At 38.5% G+C, this 22849-nt stretch overlaps 1 protein-coding gene across 8 annotated transcripts in view; it reads right to left on the reverse strand.

The window, feature by feature from the left end:
• Positions 1–22849, reverse strand: part of LOC124777276 (Fanconi anemia group A protein homolog) — a 246329-nt gene that overhangs the window by 97253 nt on the left and 126227 nt on the right. For all 8 annotated transcript variants that reach the window (XM_047252617.1, XM_047252612.1, XM_047252614.1 and 5 more), the window contains 4 exons: positions 21455–21723; positions 18761–18877; positions 3848–4100; positions 1809–2008 (listed from right to left, as the gene is read on the reverse strand). In XM_047252617.1, the coding sequence (XP_047108573.1) occupies positions 1809–2008; positions 3848–4100; positions 18761–18877; positions 21455–21723 (839 nt within the window). The remainder of the gene's footprint in view (positions 1–1808; positions 2009–3847; positions 4101–18760; positions 18878–21454; positions 21724–22849) is intronic.

Genomic DNA, 22849 nt, shown 5'->3' on the forward strand with positions numbered 1-22849 from the left:
AAATAAATACTTAAACTAATCGAAAGAAATGTAGCACATGGTCAGGATGAACCAGTAAACCTATCATTATAAAATTACTACAACAAATTAAATAGAACATATAAATAAAGCATGTTAATTGAATCTCCGATATATGTTAGCACTAAAATTCAGGCACTAGTTGATTTGTTATAAACAAATTTAGAAATGTAATTATTACCTGTAACATAATTAGTCAGAAAATGTTATATTAACTCATAACTAAGTTGAAAATAGATTCACCTTGTTCAGCACTGAGATTGTAAATTTTTAGAAATGTGTATCTCATATTAGATTCACCTTGTTCAGCACTGAGATTGTAAATTTTTAGCAATGTGTATATCATATTCGGTTTAACTTTTAATTGTGATTTTACATAAAATTGTAATTTTCATTGTCTGTAATTGTTAACAAAAGTATAAATAGAGGTCATGCAGGCACTGTGTCGTTTGATGTCAACTTTGGGTACATGTGATGTAACCGGTAGAGTTCACCAGGCTCGGACACGAGAGTCCTGGAAATATATTGATGTTAAAACTGCACTGTACTTTGGAATTTATTTGGGAGTCTTCCGCAATCCTTTTCATAGGCAGCACAGCGACGAGACGAATCTAGGAATTTTACAACACCCCGAGAACTAAACAACTTTCACTGTTGGCAGAACTGACGTGAAAACAACAGCACATCGACTGGGCATTTCACTCAAAAGTCAAAACATTTGCAACGCGGAGGCGGGAAAATACAAACATCTAAAAAATCAGCAAGAATTCCACAAATGGAGACCTTGTGAAACTCAGTTCACTCTGTTTCTCTATGATATCCATAGCACTGTAGACAATGGAGTTTATGTTGATGCCATCTTCCTTGACTTCAGGAAGATGTCCGACACTGTCCTGCTGCCGTTTAGTGGAAAATATATGAGCCTACTGGAGAAGATTTGTGACCGGATTAAAGCCGACCTTGCAAATAGAACTCAAAATGTCACTCTTAACAGAACAAAACTGACAGATGTAAAGGTCATTTCTGGAGTACTCTAAGGAAATGTGATATGATCATTACTGGTTATAGTATTATATATAAATGATTTAGTAGAATGTGTCAGAAGCTCTTTAAAGTCTGTTTGCAGACTTATATAGGAGTGACTATCCAGAGTGACCTTAGGTGGAATGACGACATGAAACAAATAACAGGAAAAGCAGATGGTAGACTGAGTTTCATTGGAAGAATCTTAAGTAAATGTAACTTATCCACAAGAGAAGTGACTTACAAGGTGCTTGGTTGACTGATTCTTGAGTGCTGTTTATCAATCTGGAACCCTTACCAGGTAGGACTGATAGAAGAGATAGAGAAGATCCAATGAAGAGTGGCACATTTCGTCACGAGATCATTTAGTTGGCATGAGCGCATTACAGAGACGCTCAACAAACTTCACTGGCAGACATTACAAGAGAGGCATTATGCATCACGGAGATGTTGGCTATTTAAATTTCAAGGAGTATCTTCTGGGAAGAGTCAGACAACATATTACTACAACTTGTGAAATGACCAAGCTGAGAAAATTCGAGAGATTAGAGCTAATACAAAGGTTTACCATTCTTCTCAAGTGCCATTTGCGAGTGGAAGAGGGAAGGGGGCTCAGTTAGTGGTATCAGAAGTACCCTCGGTCACAAGCTCTCAGGTAGCTCGTGGTGTATTGATGTAGATGTAGAACATTTTAGGACTATTTCATTAAAATTTTCAATTATGGTACACAAAGATTTGCAAATTATTACCATGATGTTTTTATATACCTTTAAACACATTGATGCATTCCTAAATTCTTCTGCAGCAGCCATATTTTCTAAGCACAGGGCAATTTTTGACCATGCTGCTTCTACATCTGTTGCTTGCATTAAGAGAGAAGAGGCCAAATCCTCTAGTGCTTCTTGTAACTGAACAAATAGTTCAGGGGCATTTTCTGTGCTTAGAACTTCCCGGGGCACGTTGTTATCTGATAAGAAATAACAAAATTAGTCTCAAGAAAATCACTTATAATATATGCAGGAATATGCCAGAAAATTGGTGAACTATTGTAGAATCTTAGAATGTCACAAGCACTTAGAGTAAATACAATTCTAATACCTGAATCAAGTATCATGCAAAAGTAAACTGAGCTCAGGAAATTATTAATTTTACAGTGACACAGATGAGCTGTCCATTACTAACCTACAGGTGCTGCAACTCTCAGCAAGCCAACAGAAACACACAAAAATATGACATCACTTATACCTTTCGGAACAACTGGTATCTTCTTGCTGGAGGGAAGAGGAATTGATTGCTGGAGTTTAGGCAAACAGTGCAGGCCACTTAGAAATAAAAGCTTTGTAAAATCAACTTTTTCTGGAGTACTGGACTGTTGGGAACTAATAAACTCAACAAGACCATCTACATTAATCAAGAACAGTAATAATGAGCATAAGGTTGAGCCCTGAGGAACATCAGTGTTATGATTGCAAAGTGGGAAGGTGCCAGGCAGAGGAAGCCTGTATAATTATGTCAGGAATCCATTTATTCACCAACATAATTCCCTTTCAGGCCAACAAATTCTGTGCACCCTTCCCGAAGTACATAAATTCCATCCCTCAGATGCGATTTTGAAAGGTCTGCAAAATATTCATCTACATATGCCATTTCTCCATTAGACTCAAAATATTTTAAAACCAAAATTTTTCTTCAATATGAACACAACTGGGAGTCAGAGAATGACATATCTAGAGAAAATATTGAAAATGATACAACTTATCCTTCAAATTCCTCAGTTTCCCCCCTTTTGTCACTGTTCGAGTCTTTTCTCACAAATATCTTTATCTAGTCTGTCCTGAAGCTTCATGTAGTATTCGCCAGTTATTTTTTTTTTTACTATCTGCAAGATAACCTACAAGAACAACACCTTTATTATTAAAAGGATAGTTCCTACTCATCATGCAGCAGAGACACTGAGTCGCAGAAAGGCACAACAAAAATACTGTCAAGAAACGAGCTTTCAGCCGACAAGGCCTAGGCTTCAACTGCCAGAGCCTGTGGTCATGAGTGTGTGAGTTGAGTTTGTGTGTGTGTGTGTGTGTGTGTGTGTGTGTGTGTGTGTGTGTGTGTGTGTGTGTGTTACATTCCAAACTGGATTTTCCACAGTTAGAATATCCTCTTCCACATTTCATGATACATCTTTTAATTAGGTGACATTGACTTCAACTTATTTCGTAGTGGGGTTTCAATTCTGGCATGTATTGTGATTCTATGTCTCATTTGCAGTAGCAAACTCGTGCATAAAATTAGTTGCATTTCTTTTAAAACATTCCACATACTGTTGAGAAACTGCTGTGCAGCTTTCCTCTTTCCATCATTTTACGTAACTTCTCTCATTCCTTAGTCCAAAAATTGAACATACAAACAGAGAAAGAAACATTTGTATTATAAGCCACTCAAGATACTTCAGTGAGCGTAAGAAGAGGGCATCTCACAAGTAAATGAACAGTCTTTCACTTAGTTGCAGAGAGACAGTATTTATACCCTAAGATGATAGAAACACATTTTCTATAGTCAAGAGTATTTTCAGTTAGGAAAAAGCAAGTTTCAATCTTAAAATTAGATGCATAATGAGGAGTGAAATAAAATCATTCTCTCTGACAAAAACATTTCAAATAATGAACAAAATCTTGTAATTTTACATGGTTTAGTTTACCATACTAGAAGTAGCTGTTTGTTCAGTGCAAAATACTTTTCTTTACACTTTAGCTATATCATAAATTTAAATAGTTAAGTTTCACATATTGAACAGTGCCTGGTTTGTTACCTTTCAGAGCTGCACAATCACTCAGGTACTTCTTATAAACGGTACTGGGTATTTTTCCCTTTGAGCGTAATTGATCTATAAATCGACAGCGGACATCAGGAGGGTGAGGTAGCACTCTAGGAGTAAGAAGGCGAGGCAAGAACTCTGCTTCAAAGTGACGGCTGCGAAATACTGCTGCATTCAGAACTGTCTGCATCACTTCTCCTGTTTCTTCAAAACTGGACAGCACGTAGGCTATTTCTTGATCTGTTGACTAGAAAAGATACATAATTAGTATAAAACACATGGAAACAAGCAGAATAGTCTCTCTCTGTAACAATAGTAATGCCATTCACAGGTGGATAGTCCTAAAGTGACTTGGAGCTGCAATGCAACATTGAGACAGGTACTACTTCATTCGTGTGTGCATTCCTTATGCACTTGACACTTTCCACATCATAATGTTTACCGTGAGATTGCTGTACTTTTCCATCCTGATAGATACATGACTTAAAACTAAGCAACTTTTTGTCTCTGCTTCTTTCAACTTAAATTACAAACATTTCTTGACCCTTTTTTTTTTTGTCATCAGTCTACTGACTGGTTTGATGCGGCCCGCCAAGAAATGCTTTCCTGTGCTAACCTCTTCATCTCAGAGCAGCACTTGCAACCTACGTCCTCAATCTCTGTCTTCCTCTACAGTTTTTGCCCTCTACAGCTCCCTCTAGTACCATGGAAGTCATTCCCTCATGTCTTAGCAGATGTCCTATCATCCTGTCCCTTCTCCTTATCAGTGTTTTCCACATATTCCTTTCCTCTCCGATTCTCCGTAGAACCTCCTCATTCTTGACTATGCACAGACAAATTACCTGAGGTACTCTGTTATTATATGTTCCAGCTTTGTGTGATGCCAATACTTCTGTGTATAACAAAATCTTCATACTAAAGTCAGACTGAAAACTAAGAATTGCTACATGAAGTCTCATCATCAATAAATTAACGTGTCATTTCCTATAACATTACTCCATAAGCAAATACATATCCTCATGCCAAACATTCCTTTCCAAAATACTGCACGAGTCCAAGATGACAATGTTCAGTCTCACTTTGGGAAACATTTATGATGTCTCCAGCAACCATATCACAACAAGGGAATGACTGTGGCAAACAATCTCTTCTGGTAGTATTTCGATTAGCCAGTTCAGATATCTCCTTACAACATTAGCTGACTATAAGTCCATATTTCAGATTTCTCTACAATGTATGTCATAATGACACTGATGATGGCAGAAGCAGAGAGGATATAAAATGTAGACTGGCATTGGCAAGAAAAGTGTTTCTGAAGAACAGAAATTTTGAACACCAAATATAAATTTAAGTGTTAGGAAGTCTATTCTGAAGGTATTTGTGGAGAATGTAGCCAAGTGTGGAAGTGAAACGTGAATGATAAACAGTTAGACAAGAAGAGAATAGAAGCTTCTGAAATGTGGTGGTACAGAATAATGCTGAAGATTGGATGGGTATATCACATAATTAATGAGGAGGTGCTTGGGGAGAAAAAAAAAGTGGCACAAATGGACTAAAAGAAGGGATCAGTTGATGGGACACATTCTGAGACATCAAGGGATCACTAATTTAGTATTGGAGGGAAGTGTGTTGGGTAAAAATATAGAGGGAGGCCAAGAGATGAATATAGTAAGCAGATTCAGAAGGATGTAGGTTGCAGTAGTTATTTGGAGATGAAGGGGCTTGCACAGGATAGAATTACATGCAGAACTGCATCAAACCAGTCTTCGGTTTGAAGACCACAACAATGACAACGATGACAAAAGAATTAAATTTCCAGAAGAAATTTTATTTCTCCTCACAAAATCAATTGAATTTTTTTAGAAGACGTTCACTGAGGTCTGCACACTTATCTGTCAAATGTCTACAATTCCTGTTTATCACAGAAATCGGAAACAAACAACAGACCCAAACCAGCGAAAACAATTTCAATTTATTGCCAAATGTTTAATTCTACTTTTATTGCAGTAACTATTACTTGTTTAATATTGAGTACTTCCTCTTGTACATCATGATATACACAATGAAAAATGTTTTTGCATAGATCTTCTCATACAGATCATCACTTGTTCAATCATTTCATATACAAGGCCTGTTTTTCAAGTACCATTTTGAAATAAAAATAAAACTATTAAACTTTTCCAATCAATTTTATTTTTACATGAAAGCCAGAACTTTAATATATTTTTCTAAATAATTCTCACCAATATTAAGGCAACCACTTTTTGAATACCATCCTTTGTAGAAGTCTGCCACCTGATTAGGCAACAATTGCTTAAAGCACACTTCTTGACACTTCAGGTAACTCATCACATCGATATCATAAAGTATCTGCTCCCTCTGACTTTTTCATCACCTTTCTGCACCAAATTTCCAGTAATGACTGGAGGTTGCCCATTTCGCTCCTCATCATGCACATTTGGACGGCTATTTTTAAAAGGTCTCACCCATTTCTGTAACTTCCCGTCACTCGTACTCGTTTCTCCATACACTTCATTGATCTGACAATGAATTTAAGCCACTTTCAAACTTTCAGCACATAGAAAATAAATCACAATGTGCATTTGACGGTTTGTGGGATTCTCAACTGGAGGGGTCATTTCCAATACTCACAAACAAATGTAGACACATCAATTATTTGTGGGAATTAAGTAGAAAAGTAGATTAAAGTTAAATATTTCATATAACAATGAAATTACTAAGAAAAGTATATGTGTTTTATTTTTACTTCAAAACAATACTTAAAAAAATGCCTTGTACATTGTTGTCTTTGTGCCTAAGCAAATGTCTATAATCATTTTGGTTTACCTTGGTGCCATCCAGAATCACAGCAACACTCACTGCCTAATTCAATATTTTCCAGATCTTTAAAATTCATTAAGTAGTATATTAAGCAGGGGTATAATTTCATTGACTCTTGTTCCCAAAATTTTATTTACTCTGTCCAGGAAAAGTGACAGATATAGTACAGAGAATATTGAGCTATGCTTTGAGGCAGAATTCTGCACTACGGCTGCCATCTTTCTACACCCTCTCTTTAGCCATTACTCCCCATACTTTCTCAGCGAATTTCTGTTACTGAAAACTTAAGCTTCACCTTAATTGTTGCTAATTGCACAGAAATATGCTGCTGCCTCCTAAAAATTTTGTTTTTCTTTTTTTCTACAGGAAAAGAACATAGCAAATGGGTACCCAGGGTTAGGGAGGGAGGCAGTTCCAGAGAGAGGTTTTGGGAAGGGCTTATAGATTCGAGAAGGGACTGGCAGTCATACTCAACTTCTACAACAGGTTCACAGCAGCAGGCCTTGTAGATGGGTGTGCTAGAACTGTAAAAGCTTTCCAACTATTCATTTTATTTGGTCGCTTTCAGTTCTATAAGCCACCTTCCTAGTGTCGACTTTCACCTTACTAATGGCTCCATAAAAGCTTCTGTTCACACTGAACTTATCAACCACCATCAAAGCCTTGGTTTCAACACCTGTCACTTGTTCCATATCAAAAGATGATCCCGTATTACCTGATCACCCAGGATCCAAAAAATGCTGTGACAAGTAGTTCTTTCAGTGTGTTGGTGGTGCTGGAGCCTTTGCAGGCCGAAACTACGTTCCAAGCTAGTTCAGAAAATGATCTCCTGTGCTCTACCCCTCGATACAAACAAAAAAGAGAGGTACCCTTCACACCAACCAGAGCTGAAACAACTAAGGCATGTTCTTTGCCAGGGCTTCAACTATCTCATCATTTTGTGAAATGAGGAATATTCTCTCCACACTCCTTCCGCCCTACCCCCCCCCCCCCCCCCCCCCCCCCAACTGGGGTTATATTTCTACGCTACCATAGCTCACCCTTTGTAACTTTACTTACTTTTCTCTTCCTGTAATCTTCCTTTTCCTCTCAGTACTCGTCCTGCCTAAATACACACATCAAAAAAAGTTTTGCATCACCTCAGTTCCAAGAGTTGCGAAACCTGTGCAGAAAACTGGAATAGAGATCAACTTAAACATCATTTCTGCCCTTTTTATTGTTCATGAAAACCACACATTGCATGTTGTACCACCAAACAGCGAGTCCTTTAGAGCTGGTGGTCCAGATTGCTGTACACACCTGTACCTCTAATACCCAGTTACACGTCCTCTCGCATTAATGCATGCCTGTATATGTCATGGCATACTATCCACAAGTTCATCAAGGTACTGTTGGTCCAGATTGTCCCACTCCTCAATGGAGATATGGCATAGATCCCTCAGATTGGTTGGTGGGTCACATCGTCTAAAAACAGCCTTTTTCAATCTATTCCAGGCACGTTTGATAGGGTTCATGTCTGGAGAACAAGCTGGCCACTCTAGTCGAGAGATGTCGTTATCCTGACGGAAGTCATTTACAAGATGTGTACGATGAGGGCGCAAATTGTCGTCCATGAAGACGAATGCCTCGACAATATGCTGCTGATATGATTGCACTATTGGTCGGAGGATGGCATTCACGTATCATACAGCTGTTACGGCACCTTCCATGACCACCAGCTGTGTCCGTCGGCCCAACATAATGCCACTCCAAAACATCAGGTAACCTCCACCTTGCTGCACTCACTGGACAGTGTGCCCAAGGTGTTCAGCATGACCAGGATGCCTCTAAACACGTCTCTGACGATTGGTTGAAGACATATGCGACACTCATCGGTGAAGAGAACATGGTGCCAAATCTAAGCGGTCAATTCGGCATGTTGTTGGGCCCACCTGTACCGCGCTGCATGGTGTCTTGTTTGCAAAGATGGACCTCACCATGGAAGTCAGGAGTGAAGTTGTGCGTGATGCAGCCTATTGTGCACAGTTTGAATCGTAACACGATGTCCTGTGGCTGCATGAAAAGCATTATTCAACATGGTGGCATTGCTGACAAGGTTCCTCCGAGCCATAATCCATAGGTCGCAGTCATCCACTGCACTAGTAACCCTTGGGCGGCCTGAGTGAGGCATTTCATCAACAGTTCCTGTCTTTCTGTTCTCCTCCATGTCTGAACAACATCGCTTTGCTTCACTCCGAGACACATGGACACTTCTCTTGTTGAGAGCCCATCCTGGCACAAAGTAACAATGAGGATGCGATTGAACGGCAGTATTGACCATTTAAGCATGGTTGAACTACAGACAACACGAGCCGTGTATCTCCTTCCTGGTGGAATGAATGGAACTGATCGGCTGTCAGACCCCCTCCATTTAATAGGCACTGCTCATGCATGATTGTTTACATCTTTGGGCAGGGTTAGTGACATCTCTGAACAGTCAAAGGGACTGTGTCTGTGATACAATATCCACAGTCAACGTCTATCTGAAGGAGTTCTGGGAACCGGGATCATGCGAAACTTGTGTGTATGTTCCTAACCACATGTGACTCAGTCCTCACCCAAACCCCTTCCCACATCCCTATCACTGATTAATGCTAAAAACATCCTTATTATCTGCAATTTAGTTATATTTTTGTTTACTTTGGTAGTACTGTCGTTTGATGTTCATGATGCGTGCTTTGTTTATTTGTTGTTATATTTGCAATTTTCAAGCTGCTAGGTTAGTTTCATTATCGTTGCTGTGCTGTTAATCTTGGCTGCTCCGCTGTCTATTTGCACCAAAGAAGAGCAGCGTTCAGTTATCCATTTTTTGTGGTTGGAAGGCATATCAGGGACCGAAATTCATCGAAGACTTTCGGTACAGTACAGGAACACTGCTTTGCCACAACAGAGTGTCTACGAATGGATTGAAAAATCCTGAAATGGTCGCACAAGTGTTACACACGATGGAGTTAGACAACCATTTACCGCCACAAATGAAGAAACCATTGAGTGTTAACGTGAAATGATTCTCTTAGATAGACAATTAACATTTGACGAAGTGGTGCATCGTCTGCAAATTAGTCATGGTTCTGCCTAAGAAATCATTCACAACAGACTTGGGTTTCATTAAGTTTGTGCAACATGGGTCCCAAAACAACTCACACAGTTGCATAAACAAACACGCTTGGACTTCTGCAAAAAAGATTTGGATCACTATGGTAATGAAGGGGACAACTTCTTGGACAGGATCATTACTGGTGATGAAACATGGATCCATCATTAGGAGCCGGAGAGTAAATGGCAGAGTATGGAATGGAAACATCCAAATTCGCCATGCAAGAAAAAGTTCAAGACCCAACCGTCTGCAGGAAAACTGATGCTTACGGTTTTTTGGGACAAACAAGGTCCAGTACTGGAATATAATGGGGAAAGGGGCACAACAATAAACAGTGTACGTTACAGTGAGATGCTTACTGCCATGCTAAAGTCTGCAATTTGAAACAAATGCTGAGGATTGATGTCAAAAGGTGTTGTGTTCTTGCACAACAATGCCCGTCTGCATACTGCTGCCCACACTGCTGAAACACTCCAGAAACTCAAATTTGAAGTACTGGATCATCCTCCATATAATCCCGATCTTGCCCCCTTCTGACTATCATTTGTTTGGTCCACACGAACAGGCATTAAGGGGCCATCGATTTGCCTCAGACGAAGCAGTGAAAGAAGCGGTACATTCCTGGCTCGCAGCTCAACTGAGAACCTTCTTTTATGAGGGCGTCAGGAAGCTTGTACAACAATGGACCAAGTGCGTTGAAACGCAGGGAGACTGTCAAAAAGTGATGTTCTTATAAGTTTCCTATTTGATTAAAATAAAATTTTATAACTACTTTGCAGATAATAATTGACTTACCCTTGTATATCATTTTTATTTTATGGTGTGGATTATTTCAATTTCTGATATATCTATAGTAGAATTCTCCCTGTACACATCACCTAGTATTTCCTGAGCAGGAAGAAAATGTGCTGGTGCACACATAAACATAGGACACACTGAAATACTCCTGTAATGGCTTTAACTCACCTCATATGTTATATTTAGATAATTTTGTACCATACAGCCAGTTTAATATTGAAATTACTTGATTTCACAAATAATTTGGTAACTGTCAAAACACTAGTATTCCTAGAATCAACACATCACAAATTTGCTGCATAAAAGTTATTAGTTCTATGAAAAGCATTTAATACAAGAATACTTGAACTATGTTAGCACCTTTCTACTCGGTATAATTTTGTAATAATCTGTATACTAATAAAAAAGCATTATCAATGAACTTAACGTATGTTTCATTCACATTATGAACTTGATAAGCAACTAAAGAAATTGTTTATTGCATCCTGCAATTTTCAGCATGAAGTCATAAAGTTTTAATTGTATTTTCATGAAAATACTTTTATAACAATACTAAATTATGAATGTGATAGTTAAATTCGCAGAAGCCACAGAGTCTCAGTCTTGTTTCAGTTGTTGTAGATCATTCTTGTTGCAATTTATGTGTAATTCACGAATATACTGGATAACATCAACGTTTTGTGTCCAACATCTAAGCAATCCTCCTCCTCTTCCTTTTCCTTGTTAGTAAGTCTGGAGCAGGGCCGGCACAGTTAAGAACGGATTTGGCAATGTTGATTTTATTAATGAATGTGAGATGCACATTTACAACTACAAAGAGAAATTAATCGTTGTCGTTGTTATTATAATAACATTTATTATAATCTCACATACAGTGGTACAGTTTGCAATGGACAGTAACATACAAGTTACTAAATATGAAGACAAAGTATTTTTGCTTTTAGTCTCCACGACCCATGAATTTCTCAGTGTTTTTTTGTTGCAAGCATCAACTTCCACCTTTCTCCTAACATGCTAAGTCCCCTTATATCTTCATACAATGTAAGAAGTATGCTTTTTATGCTTGAAATGACGACTGGCATTATGAACAGGTGCAACATGCCACTGTCTTGATAATGCTTTTGTGGATAAGGCAATCCACACTAAGAGCAGTGTAAGCACTGTACACTTTATTAAATTACCTGCAACATACATGTGACAACTGCACATACATTAAGAAAGTGAGATGCACGGTAAGGATACACACTACGTGGAAAAATAAGTCACAATGGCAGGAAAACAAACACACAAAGATAATGTCAGCAGAGAAACAAAGATATTCCACATTTGCATTTTCAATCTTAGTCTGTGACTAAACATGTCACACAAAGCCCCCCACCTGCTCCCTCCCATAGAGCTGAGCCTCTGGATTGAATGAATATTAAAATTATATACCTGTGCAGTCTTCATGTGAATAGCCATAAAACAGGTGAAACTGGGGAAAAGAGTCCTGTGGAGACTCATCCTGTGATCATGTGGCATCATTGATAGGTGGGTCAGTCAGCACAGAATCAGTTGTGCAGGTTATCTGGTGACAGGGTGGTGCAGGTGGCCAGTGCATGATGCAATGCAGGCAATAGTCTGGAGATGTCCGCTTTCTAGTTGTTCATGTCTATATACTGTCCAGTGTTGACTTGGCTTGCAGAAAAATGATGGACAGTCCCGTTGAGTTAGGAGTGCAATGGCACGTGTTTTGAAACATGCTGGTGAAAGGCACATGCAGCTGTTTTGCGTTGGACCAAGTAGACACCAGTGTGACATCATCTTTTAACTTCATGAGTTTAGTCTGAGCTGTCTTGATGGCATCTGCTAAAGATGCTTCATTGCTGTTAACAACAGATGGTGTAACTTCCTGCATAGCCATCACTTTTAGTTTGTGAGCATTGTGTGACCATCTTGTATGTCCATAAACACTCTCATTTTCATTCGGAGCTGAGTCTCTCGTATGAACATATCAGTGTTGAAATGCTGTAGTAGGTCTACTTCAGAAACAAGTTCGGCAACATCCACAACAAGAAAAAGAATTCTTCAAACCCAACCACAAAGGTCCCATTATCATCTGAAGGAAGGAATCCAGGAGTTTGTTTTTGGCCAGTGGCCTGGACATAACATATAAGCAATATGGTGTACCAATTTTGCAAGCTCTGGATTGTTGGGCTGAACTGGCAAGGTGAGTAAAACATCCAATAGTAGTAATGGATCTGCCTTCTTGGGGATGATTGTTATTAGTCAATATATCATGAGGATGGAAGAGCCTTTATTTGCTACAGTAGTGAGATGCAGGCATTGAACATTACAGAGTGTGTTGACATTTGGCACATTGTTCAAAAGGCTGATGAATGCTGGGATCTGTTGGAAATTGCCTGGGGTGTCATTGGAGAGTGCTGGCATCATGCTGTAGTTAATCAACTTGTTCTGCAAGTGGAAGCTGCTCCTCTCTGGCAGCAGCCTCTGGAACTACAGTCACAACACCATGTCTAGTTTATGGGGGCTCGAATGAATTATCGTGTAACAACAGATTATGTATCTGATCAGCAATGAATAATACAAGTCTAAAATTGAGATGTTATTTGCAACTGCAGCACACTTGAAAGCAAAAGGCAACTGGTTAATTCATGCCCATTTAAGTGTCACGGTTACCAATTGTGAGTACAGCAATCCACAATTAAATAAGAGCAGTGTAAGAAAAAAAAAACTTTAATAAATTAACCACAACACAAACATAACAACGGTACATACATTAAGTAAGTGAGACACGCAATGCAGATACACATTATGTGGAAACATAGGCTGCACTGGTGGGAAAACCAAGACAAAAAAAATCACGTCAGTTCAGAAATGAAGATATTCCACATCTGTGTTTTTAGTCTTAGCCTTTGATTAATCACATCACCACATTTTCATCAGTTCAATTATTTATTTATTTTCTCCTTGGGTGACAGTCCAGTGATGTCAATATTGTTTGGTCCCAAATACATTTGGCACTGCCAGGTCTTTTAATATTGTTTGGTCCTAAATACATTTGGCACTGTCATATTATAACACACTTTGAGGCAGAACGACCTTCCCCCATGCCAGCCAATGAAGATCCTGAAAACTTTGGTCAAGCAAAATCCAACTTGTACTTTTTAAACCAAGGATCAAGCCAGTCAGTCCGATGCAGTACAACATGTACGCTACATATTTTCATATTATGAAAGTATAAATTCGAATTCCACCAACAGGATAAGTTAATGGTTTAAATTAATATACATAGTGTTGCTACAAGAAAAGAGAAGCGTTCACGTATAATATTTGTCTTGAAGATTGATAAGATACAAGAGAAACAAAGCTTTCACTTATAATGTTGATCTGTTTAGCACATGTTACACTTTAACATACATCACACAAATACACTAGCAAATTTTTTAATACCGACATAAATCTCTGATCTTCTGGGTTTGAAATTCTTCTAAATGTCTCGTCATCAAAGAGTTGATTTTTAAAAGAAACCAAACACACTGTGATTTAAGTTCACCTTGCGTAAAAGGAAATTTAATTTGAAAATAAAGCTTTCCGAACAATAATTCGCAATATTTTCCCGTTACCTGTTAGAAATAGATTCTTTTCAGCAGTTGTCAGAGAGCACCAGATAAGAGGCGTCACCGTGCTTGCACAGCTACGGTGATGTAGGAAGCCCGTATATTCGAACGTGTAAAACATTAAAAGATCTTACACTATGTCATAAAAGAAACAAGACATTAGAGGATACTCCAAGAGCGTCAGGATTTCGTTGAACCAGACTAAAATGCATAGTTCGCCATACAGTGCACATTTGTATGTCCAGACTCTCAATGACGTAGGCCTCAACCAGATATGAAGCTTTTCAATATGGTTTTCGAGACGTAAATTTTCTTGCAGTACCAGTACTGTATTATCTCAGTTTTGGTTCTTTATTATGGCATAATGCCATACGTGCTAGAAGATGAAAACGTGCACTTGAAATGCAGCGAACAGTTGAAACTACCCAATATGGTGGAATAAACTGACTGCCTCAACAGGAAAGCTTAATAAAAGCCAAATTTATTTATCAAACCGACAAAAATAACTTCATTGTTCTGCAAGATGATTAATGCTTGACTGTCAGAAAGGTGGAAATAAAATAAAATCTGAAACTAGTAACGTAGTTTACTCTTCCGTAATTATGTGAATGTATTTTAATTCACTTGATAGCTTTTCATTTGATGTGAGAGCAGTAAATGAAGAGGAAACTGAAAAGTCACTAAATGTAAAAATGGGTCACATGGAGATTACCTACCCCCCCCCCCCCCTCCCCCCCAACTATAACTCAGACTGCTTTGCGCATCAGAACGTAAAAAAAAAAAAAAAAAAAAAAAAAAAAAAAAAAAAAAAAAAAAAAAAAAAACCTTCTCAAAAATAAGTTCATTTTGTAGCACATATCTTTCTGAAGAGTCTGATACATAAAAGATATATCTTCGAGGAAATGTAAGACACGTTAAGTGTGCAGTGAGGCGCCACACATATTCAAACAACATTGTTTTACCGCACGTCACTGTATTTCGCTCTGTGGAACTCAAATGTGTATATTTTGTAATGGATGCCATCAAACTATTTCAGGACAGTGGAAATTAAAATGTCCTGTAGCACCTCTCCTGCTCCCAGTCGGCCGGTTTGACATGCTGCCCTCTCTCTCTCTCTCTCTCTCTCTCTCTCTTTTTGTGAAAAAACCCCCACAATTAATACTAGATAGGATTATTTGTAACCAGGAGAACAAGAACTCTTCAGAAAAACTGGACTCTTTATTGCCTATTAGCTAATAACTTGCTCTTCTGTGTGACATAAAATTAAATATAGGACACCTAAAACCAGTAAAGACAACAGACAGGCAAGAAAGTACACTTTTCTTCAATCCTTAGGTCCTAGCGATTTTTCTCTCTAATCTCGCTGGAGTTTTACAAGGCGTGCCTTCCTTTCTGTGAAAGGACTATTACCTTATCAAAGTTCGTCAAACATTTTGCTACATGAAAAATAGAAATGTCATTGTCTAATACTGAAAAAGCTGTTGATACAAATAGTACCCAAGACTGGTGTGGTTTCTCCATCTGATTACGTCTATTTTGTCACTGCGTGCTAGAGAAAACAAAATAGGCCTTTCTAATATTTTGGCAATTGTAACACACACCGAATAAGCGAGACTGTTTTGGCAATAATGATCATTTTTATAATACGTCAGAATATAATTCATGAAGTACCAATACGAAATACCTATTTGGCCTAATACAAGCAAAAAGCTTTACGTTAGGAAATAGTTTCACTTTTCATTCTTATGCTCCAGTTTCTCGTTCACGAGAACGAAAAGCAGTAAAACGAAATTTTTGTTTAAATTTGGAATCGTCATATTCTTCCATAATTTGTGTGATGTCCCCATTTCTTCTCCTTCCTCGTTCTAACAAACAGTTTTAGCATCACTAATTCTGTACCTATTCCTACCACTGTCAAAACTCATTGTCCGGTTAACTTCACTAACCCTGCCACAATCACTGATTTAGTTATCCAGTGATTATTCTCCGGTTAGCCGTTATTATGTGATCGTACAATGCGTTTTCTGTGCTACTCCCAGAATGGAACTTCAGCGGCTGCTAGCCGGGGACTACAACTGGCCCTGCCTCATGTAGCGATCTGGTCAAAAAATTTCAGTTAGAATTTCACTTTCTCAGATACACCGAGAAGATAATACATAATCTTTCTTACCTGTTATTCCTGTTAGTCGCTTATTTCCACTCTGGTAGTCTGAATATATGGATTTTGCTAGTAATTATAACACCGCTGAACGTTCGCAAACCGAATCAACCACATAAACAAGCAGCACTTGGCATTCACGTTCGGCTTTATTCCGCTCTATAGCCCCGTCCAGTTTTGTCTGCAGGAAAGTTTATTTCTAGATGTGATGAGGATTGCCCTGGCAGAGACATCACATACACTATGCACGCATTCAAAAATCAACTTATAATTCATTCAGAAATCAACTTACAATGTGTTCAAAAACCAGCAGGGGTGTGTTTCAAAATCATATGAATAGTCGATAGACCGATGTGCGCTGGATGCTAGGTGCTTTGTGAAACAAGGTTTTTTTTTTTTTTTTTTCTTCAAGAATATGAATTTGCCTCCTCCCCCCGAAATTGCCGCCAGCTTCAGATACCCCGGTTTGCCCTCACTCCCCACTAGATCCGGGCCTGCTGAACACGTGTGAATCTGGCAGCTTGGGTGCACCTGTAAAATTTTTCCAGGTACCATGTGGCTGATTGCTGCTACTGCTGCTTACACAGCCAACAGCCACATTTCTGTAGCAAGAAGCGGGTGAAGGTACTACTCATACACGACTCAACTGCTCGTGTGCATGAGCCCGCTCCTAACTGATTAAAAGAGTCTAATGTAAACAGTTGTGACATCACGCTCATCGAAGGCAATTTGTTGTTATGAAGCATTGCATAGTCTTCCGAAAGCCTTTGACACATTTTGCTGTTGGCAGACGCTTGTACCAGCACTGTGTTATTTTATATGGCGCATTTCCTTTGCAATTTAAGTTTTATTTTCGTATTTTTCTCTCATTCATGTTTTAATGCTGCAGTATTATTCTGCGGTAGCAGGATACAGTAATATCCTTTGTTAGAGTGATGGTTCTTACCAGTCAAAATTACAAAAATTTAACTGAAAACTAAAACAACAACAAATTCTAGGAATTCTAAAAAATTCATGGATTTTTTTCCGCTTTTCTCCTGGATGAAAAAATTACCGAGCTTTTGCCGGATCTCCCGGGTCGTATACACCCTGTATCCATCAGTCATCCTTCCTTATCCCTCCTTCACACTCTTGCCTCCTATCTCCTTGACCCCAGTCAAGTGTAGTGCCAGCCAGGCCCATGTAGTTGTATAGGTAGGTGTGTGTGTGTGTGTGTGTGTGTGTGTGTGTGCGAGCGCGAGCGCGCATGTCTCTCAAGGACTCAATACTTCAGGTATTAAGTAGGCTGTTACTTAAATTGTTTATATTCCACCAAGGACTTGCCATTACAATATTCAAGTCAATATCACCTGGCTGTGGCTTTAGTAATGTCAAATTCTCCACTATTTCTGACTTTCAATGATATTTGTCACACAGGGGGTATGTAAGGTATTGACAGGAACTAATCACAATTCCAGTATGCCTGTGAAATATACTCAAATGCAGCAACTGGTAGAACACTGTATACAAAAGGCAGATATCTGGGTATTAATTCCAATCGTGCAGCATTTTGATTTGTCACAAATGTCCATACAGAGGTGGATGGGTAAAAATATTTCTGCTATTATGCTACAGCAACAGAAATATGAACACAAAGATAAACACAAATTGCAGGCTTTTGGAACCAAAGGTTCTGTAAGCTCTCACCCCATAATTTTTAGAGAAATGATCACGATCCTAATGGTTGGCTATTGTAGTTTATACAAAAGTGTCCACTAAAACAAGTATATTTACCCCTACAATGTCTTTAGACTCCAAATCTCATTTCAGGGTGCTACTCAACCTTGAAAAAATTCCTAAGAATTCCAGGCATCGGGAGCAATATGGCATCATAAGGAGCCCCTGATAACGTTGTGCGGTGGGGGGTGGCTGTGTGTGTGTGTGTGTGTGTGTGTGTGTGTGTGTGTGTGTGTGTGTGTGTGTGTGTGTAGGGGGGGGGGGGGGGGGAGGGCGAACACCTCACAATAACGACTTCTGTTTCCTGCTGAGATATACTGGCCATAAGCAGTAGCTTGACCATTTCCATAATTTAGATAGAATAATATTTATATAGTTAACACACTTTAAAATATTAAGTATTTTAAATTTGTGATTTATAAAACTGAATGAAATTAAATTCCAATGCTAGGTTAGAAACACAATTCACTGACATTATAGGAAATTCTTGAAATTCCCTGAGATTTCATTGAGTTTTTCAGGTATAATGTAATCCCCTGAGAATTCCACATATTCCAGAGGAATCGCCACCCTGTATTTAATGTTTAGCTACAACACAAGAGTTTGAAACACTGTAAAAGAAAAGAGAAGAGACTTACCATTTCAAACCCAAAGAGACCAATAGTAGGTACCTCATTGAGTTCACTGAGTCTAGATTTTGCTAACTGTATGTAATCCCCAAGTAAAATTTTACAGTTTGGTGGTGATACAGGTACCTGGAGAAAAAGTGAATTATAAATTTATATGGAAATTTTGCATATTTTACCTAAGTACTATCACAGCTGAAAAGTGCACAACCCAAATCTTCAAGAGCAATCATGAAGTTCAAGTTCATATAGATTTAATAAAAATCACGAGTATAGAGATCAGAGTAGATGTACTTTCCATTTTAATAGATCCATCGTGAAGAAATCCTTCAAGATGCAGAAAAATTAGTTAGAAGTCATCTTATGAAAGCTTGCTCTTTAAACATTTATGTCATGAAATACATAATAAAAAGTGAGCCAAACAGAAAAATCTATTGTTCATTAAAGAAATAAATACAAAGAATAGAATGCAGAATATGAAAATGAAGATGGCGTAATGATGACACAGGAAGCATAAACCGTGACTGGACAGAACAGGACATGATGTGAGCTGTGGCTTCTTCAAATGAACCACCCTGACATTAATTTTAGGTGATTTAAGGAAACTACAAGAAACTCAAATCTCAATAGCTGACTGGAGATTTGATGCCCAGTCCTCCAAACTGAGAGTCTTGTATCCTAAACAACACAGTAGATAATATTAAAATTAATAATAATCAGTAACTTAGTATTAAAATTATTATAACCTGATCACAGGTGTGCCAGTTCAACCAGGAAAAAAGTGTGTCACACATGGGAACTTTTGAGTAAGGTGCAATGCTATGTACTGATTGTGAAAAATGAAGGTAAATCCCCTGCTTTTTGATTTTCTAAAAATGTTTACACACACTTTTGAGATTCAGATGTGTGAGACAGACAGACCGAGGGGCTGGAGGAGTGGTATCTTAAAACTGAGATAGTTATACGTTGATTAAAATAACTTTGTGATTGACATTCCAGCAAGCTGAGTCAGTCACAGTTGTTTCTTGGGCTCCAAGTGCATGCTGTGTTGCCTGTTCTGCAGGTACAAGCAGCTAACTGCAGAGCCTTTCCAGGTGATGTAGGCTCCAAGGGGAAGCATATGAGCTGGCAACTTCACTTCCCATCACACACTTGTCAATCATGGAGTTATTTTCATTGAATTATACACAAATTGAAATCTTACTTGCTCTTAAAAAAATAAGGGGGGAGGGACACATTAAGTGTGCATAAATTGAACCCTTGCATTAAAAAAAGAGGGGATTTATTTGATTTAGCTCCTTGCTATTCTTAGTCCATTGTATGGAATTTCTTTATTTTACAATAAATTGTGTGTATCTGTTGGATTAGTTGTGCACATTGGTCCAATCACAGGTATTAAGTATGTAACATTTTCAACTAATAGATTCATAATCCAGAAGTTACATAAAAATGACTTTTGTTTAATGACTTGTGATTTTTGCTTTTATCTGCTCTTGTTCCAATAGGAGTTTTTTTTAATTAGTGCAGAGTTAAATAAATAAATTTGTTAACATTAATATAAGAACATAATCCTCATATGCAGCTTGCTGCTTCTTCCAAGCAGGGAAGGAGTTAGCTACCTTTCAAGCATTGCTGACATATGGCTTGCCTGCTGCCAAACAACTAGGAGCTGCTGCTAGTGTGTGTGCATTGTGGGAAGTCTCCTACACAGTCCATCAAAGGTATTCAACATACCTAAGGAACTGTTGTTGTTATTGTGGTCTTCAGTCCTGAGACTGGTTTGATGCAGTTCTCCACGCTACTCTCTCCTGTGCAAGCTTCTTCATCTCCCAGTATGTACTGCAGCCTACATCCCTCTGAATCTGCTTAGTGTATTCATCTCTTGGTCTCCCTCTACGATTTTTACCCTCCACACTGCCCTCCAATACTAAATTGGTGATCCCTTGATGCCTCAGAACATGTCCTACCAACCAATCCCTTCTTCTAGTCAAGTTGTGCCACAAACTCCTCTTCTCCCCAATCCTATTCAGTACCTCCTCATTAGTTATGTGATCTACCCATCTAATCTTCAGCATTCTTCTGTAGCACCACATTTTGAAAGCTTCTATTCTCTTCTTGTCCAAACTAGTTATCGTTCATGTTTCACTTCCATACATGGCTACACTCCATACATATACTTTCAGAAACAACTTCCTGACCCTTAAATCTATACTCGATGTTAACAAATTTCTCTTCTTCAGAAACACTTTCCTTGCCATTGCCAGTCTCCATTTTATATCCTCTCTCCTTTGACCATCATCAGTTATTTTGCTCCCCAAATAGCAAAACTCCTTTACTGCTTTAAGTGTCTCATTTCCTAATCTAATTCCCTCAGCATCACCCGACTTAATTCGACTACCTAAGGAACTATACTGTCCTATAAGCACTGCTTCCTCTCCAGGAAGGGTATCCTCCAAACTATTCACCTAATTAGTTGTGACTGTATGAATCTATGATGATTAGTCTAGTTTCTTACATAACTGTGCTGATGAATAATGAAAAGCAAGCCAACATAATAATAGTTAATAAAAAAACATGTTATGAATAGTGCATTACACACACACACACACACACACACACACACACACACACACACAGAGAGAGAGAGAGAGAGAGAGAGAGAGAGAGAGAGAATGCACTGCATGCAATATAATTGATCATAAATACCTTATTGATGTGGACCCTCAAGCAGTATGCTGGTTCTACAGGAATTATTTCTCCCAGAAAGCCCATAAGAAATTCAAAAGCTGGCTGAGATGTGGATGATGGTGTTACCTGGGCCGCTTCAGACCCAAATGTTTGGCCAAACCACTCTGCATAGGATGTGAAATGTTTACAACTTAATGTACAACACTGTCGAGCTATAACCAGTCCAGCACCTAACAAGTATTTACTTGTCTCAGAGAAACTGCGAAGGATGGTGTCCAGAACGAGTCCTAAAAGTCAAACACATCAATCATATTCACAGTTCTCTTGAGTGAAAATTTTATAGTATTCACAAGTGAATTTTCCTTTTGATACAATAATATCTTAAAAACTTAATGAAATATTTTAATGAAATATGTATGAAAACATGCCGACATGCTGTCCCTATGAAACTCACTACAAGCCAGTAACAATACTAGAGTGTACGACAAATGATATATTTGGCAAATCATAGCCCTGGACCTGCCTGCAAGCTAAAGATGACCAAACAGTTGTTGTTGTGGTATTCAATCCTGAGACTGGTTTGATGCAGCTCTCCATGCTACTCTATCCTGTGCAACCTTCTTCATCTCCCAGTACCTACTGCAACTGACATCTTTCTGAATCTGCTTAGTGTATTCATCTCTTGGTCTCCCTCTACGATTTTTACCCTCCACGCTGCCCTCCAATGCTAAATTTGTGATCCACTGATGCCTCAGAACATGTCCTACCAACCGGTCCCTTCTTCTAGTCAAGTTGTGCCACAAACTCCTCTTCCCCCCCCCCAATTCTATTCAATACCTCCTAATTAGTTATGTGTTCTACCCATCTAATCTTCAGCATTCTTCTGTAGCACCACATTTTGAAAGCTTCTATTCTCTTAATGTCCAAACTATTTATTGTCCACGTTTCACTTCCATACATGGCTACTCTCCATACATATACTTTCAGAAACGACTTCCTGACACTTAAATCTATACTCGATGTTAACAAGTTTCTCTTCTTTAGAAATGCTTTCCTTGCCATTGTCAGTCTACATTTTATATCTTCTCTACTTCGACCATCATCAGTTATTTTGCTCCCCAAATAGCAAAACTCCTTTACTACTTTAGGTGTCTCATTTCCTAATCTATTTCCCTCAGCATCGCCCAACTTAATTCGACTACATTCCATTATCCTCGTTTTGCTTTTGTTGATGTTCATCTTATATCCTCCTTTCAAGACACTGTCCATTCCGTTCAACTGCTCTTCCAAGTCCTTTGCTGTCTCTGACAGAATTACAATGTCATCGGCGAACCTCAAAGTTTTTATTTCTTCTCCATGGATTTTAATACCTACTCCGAACTTTTCTTTTGTTTCCTTTACTGCTTGCTCGAT

Source organism: Schistocerca piceifrons, chromosome 2 (genome assembly GCF_021461385.2).
Source record: "Schistocerca piceifrons isolate TAMUIC-IGC-003096 chromosome 2, iqSchPice1.1, whole genome shotgun sequence".
Classification (NCBI taxonomy): domain Eukaryota; kingdom Metazoa; phylum Arthropoda; class Insecta; order Orthoptera; family Acrididae; genus Schistocerca; species Schistocerca piceifrons.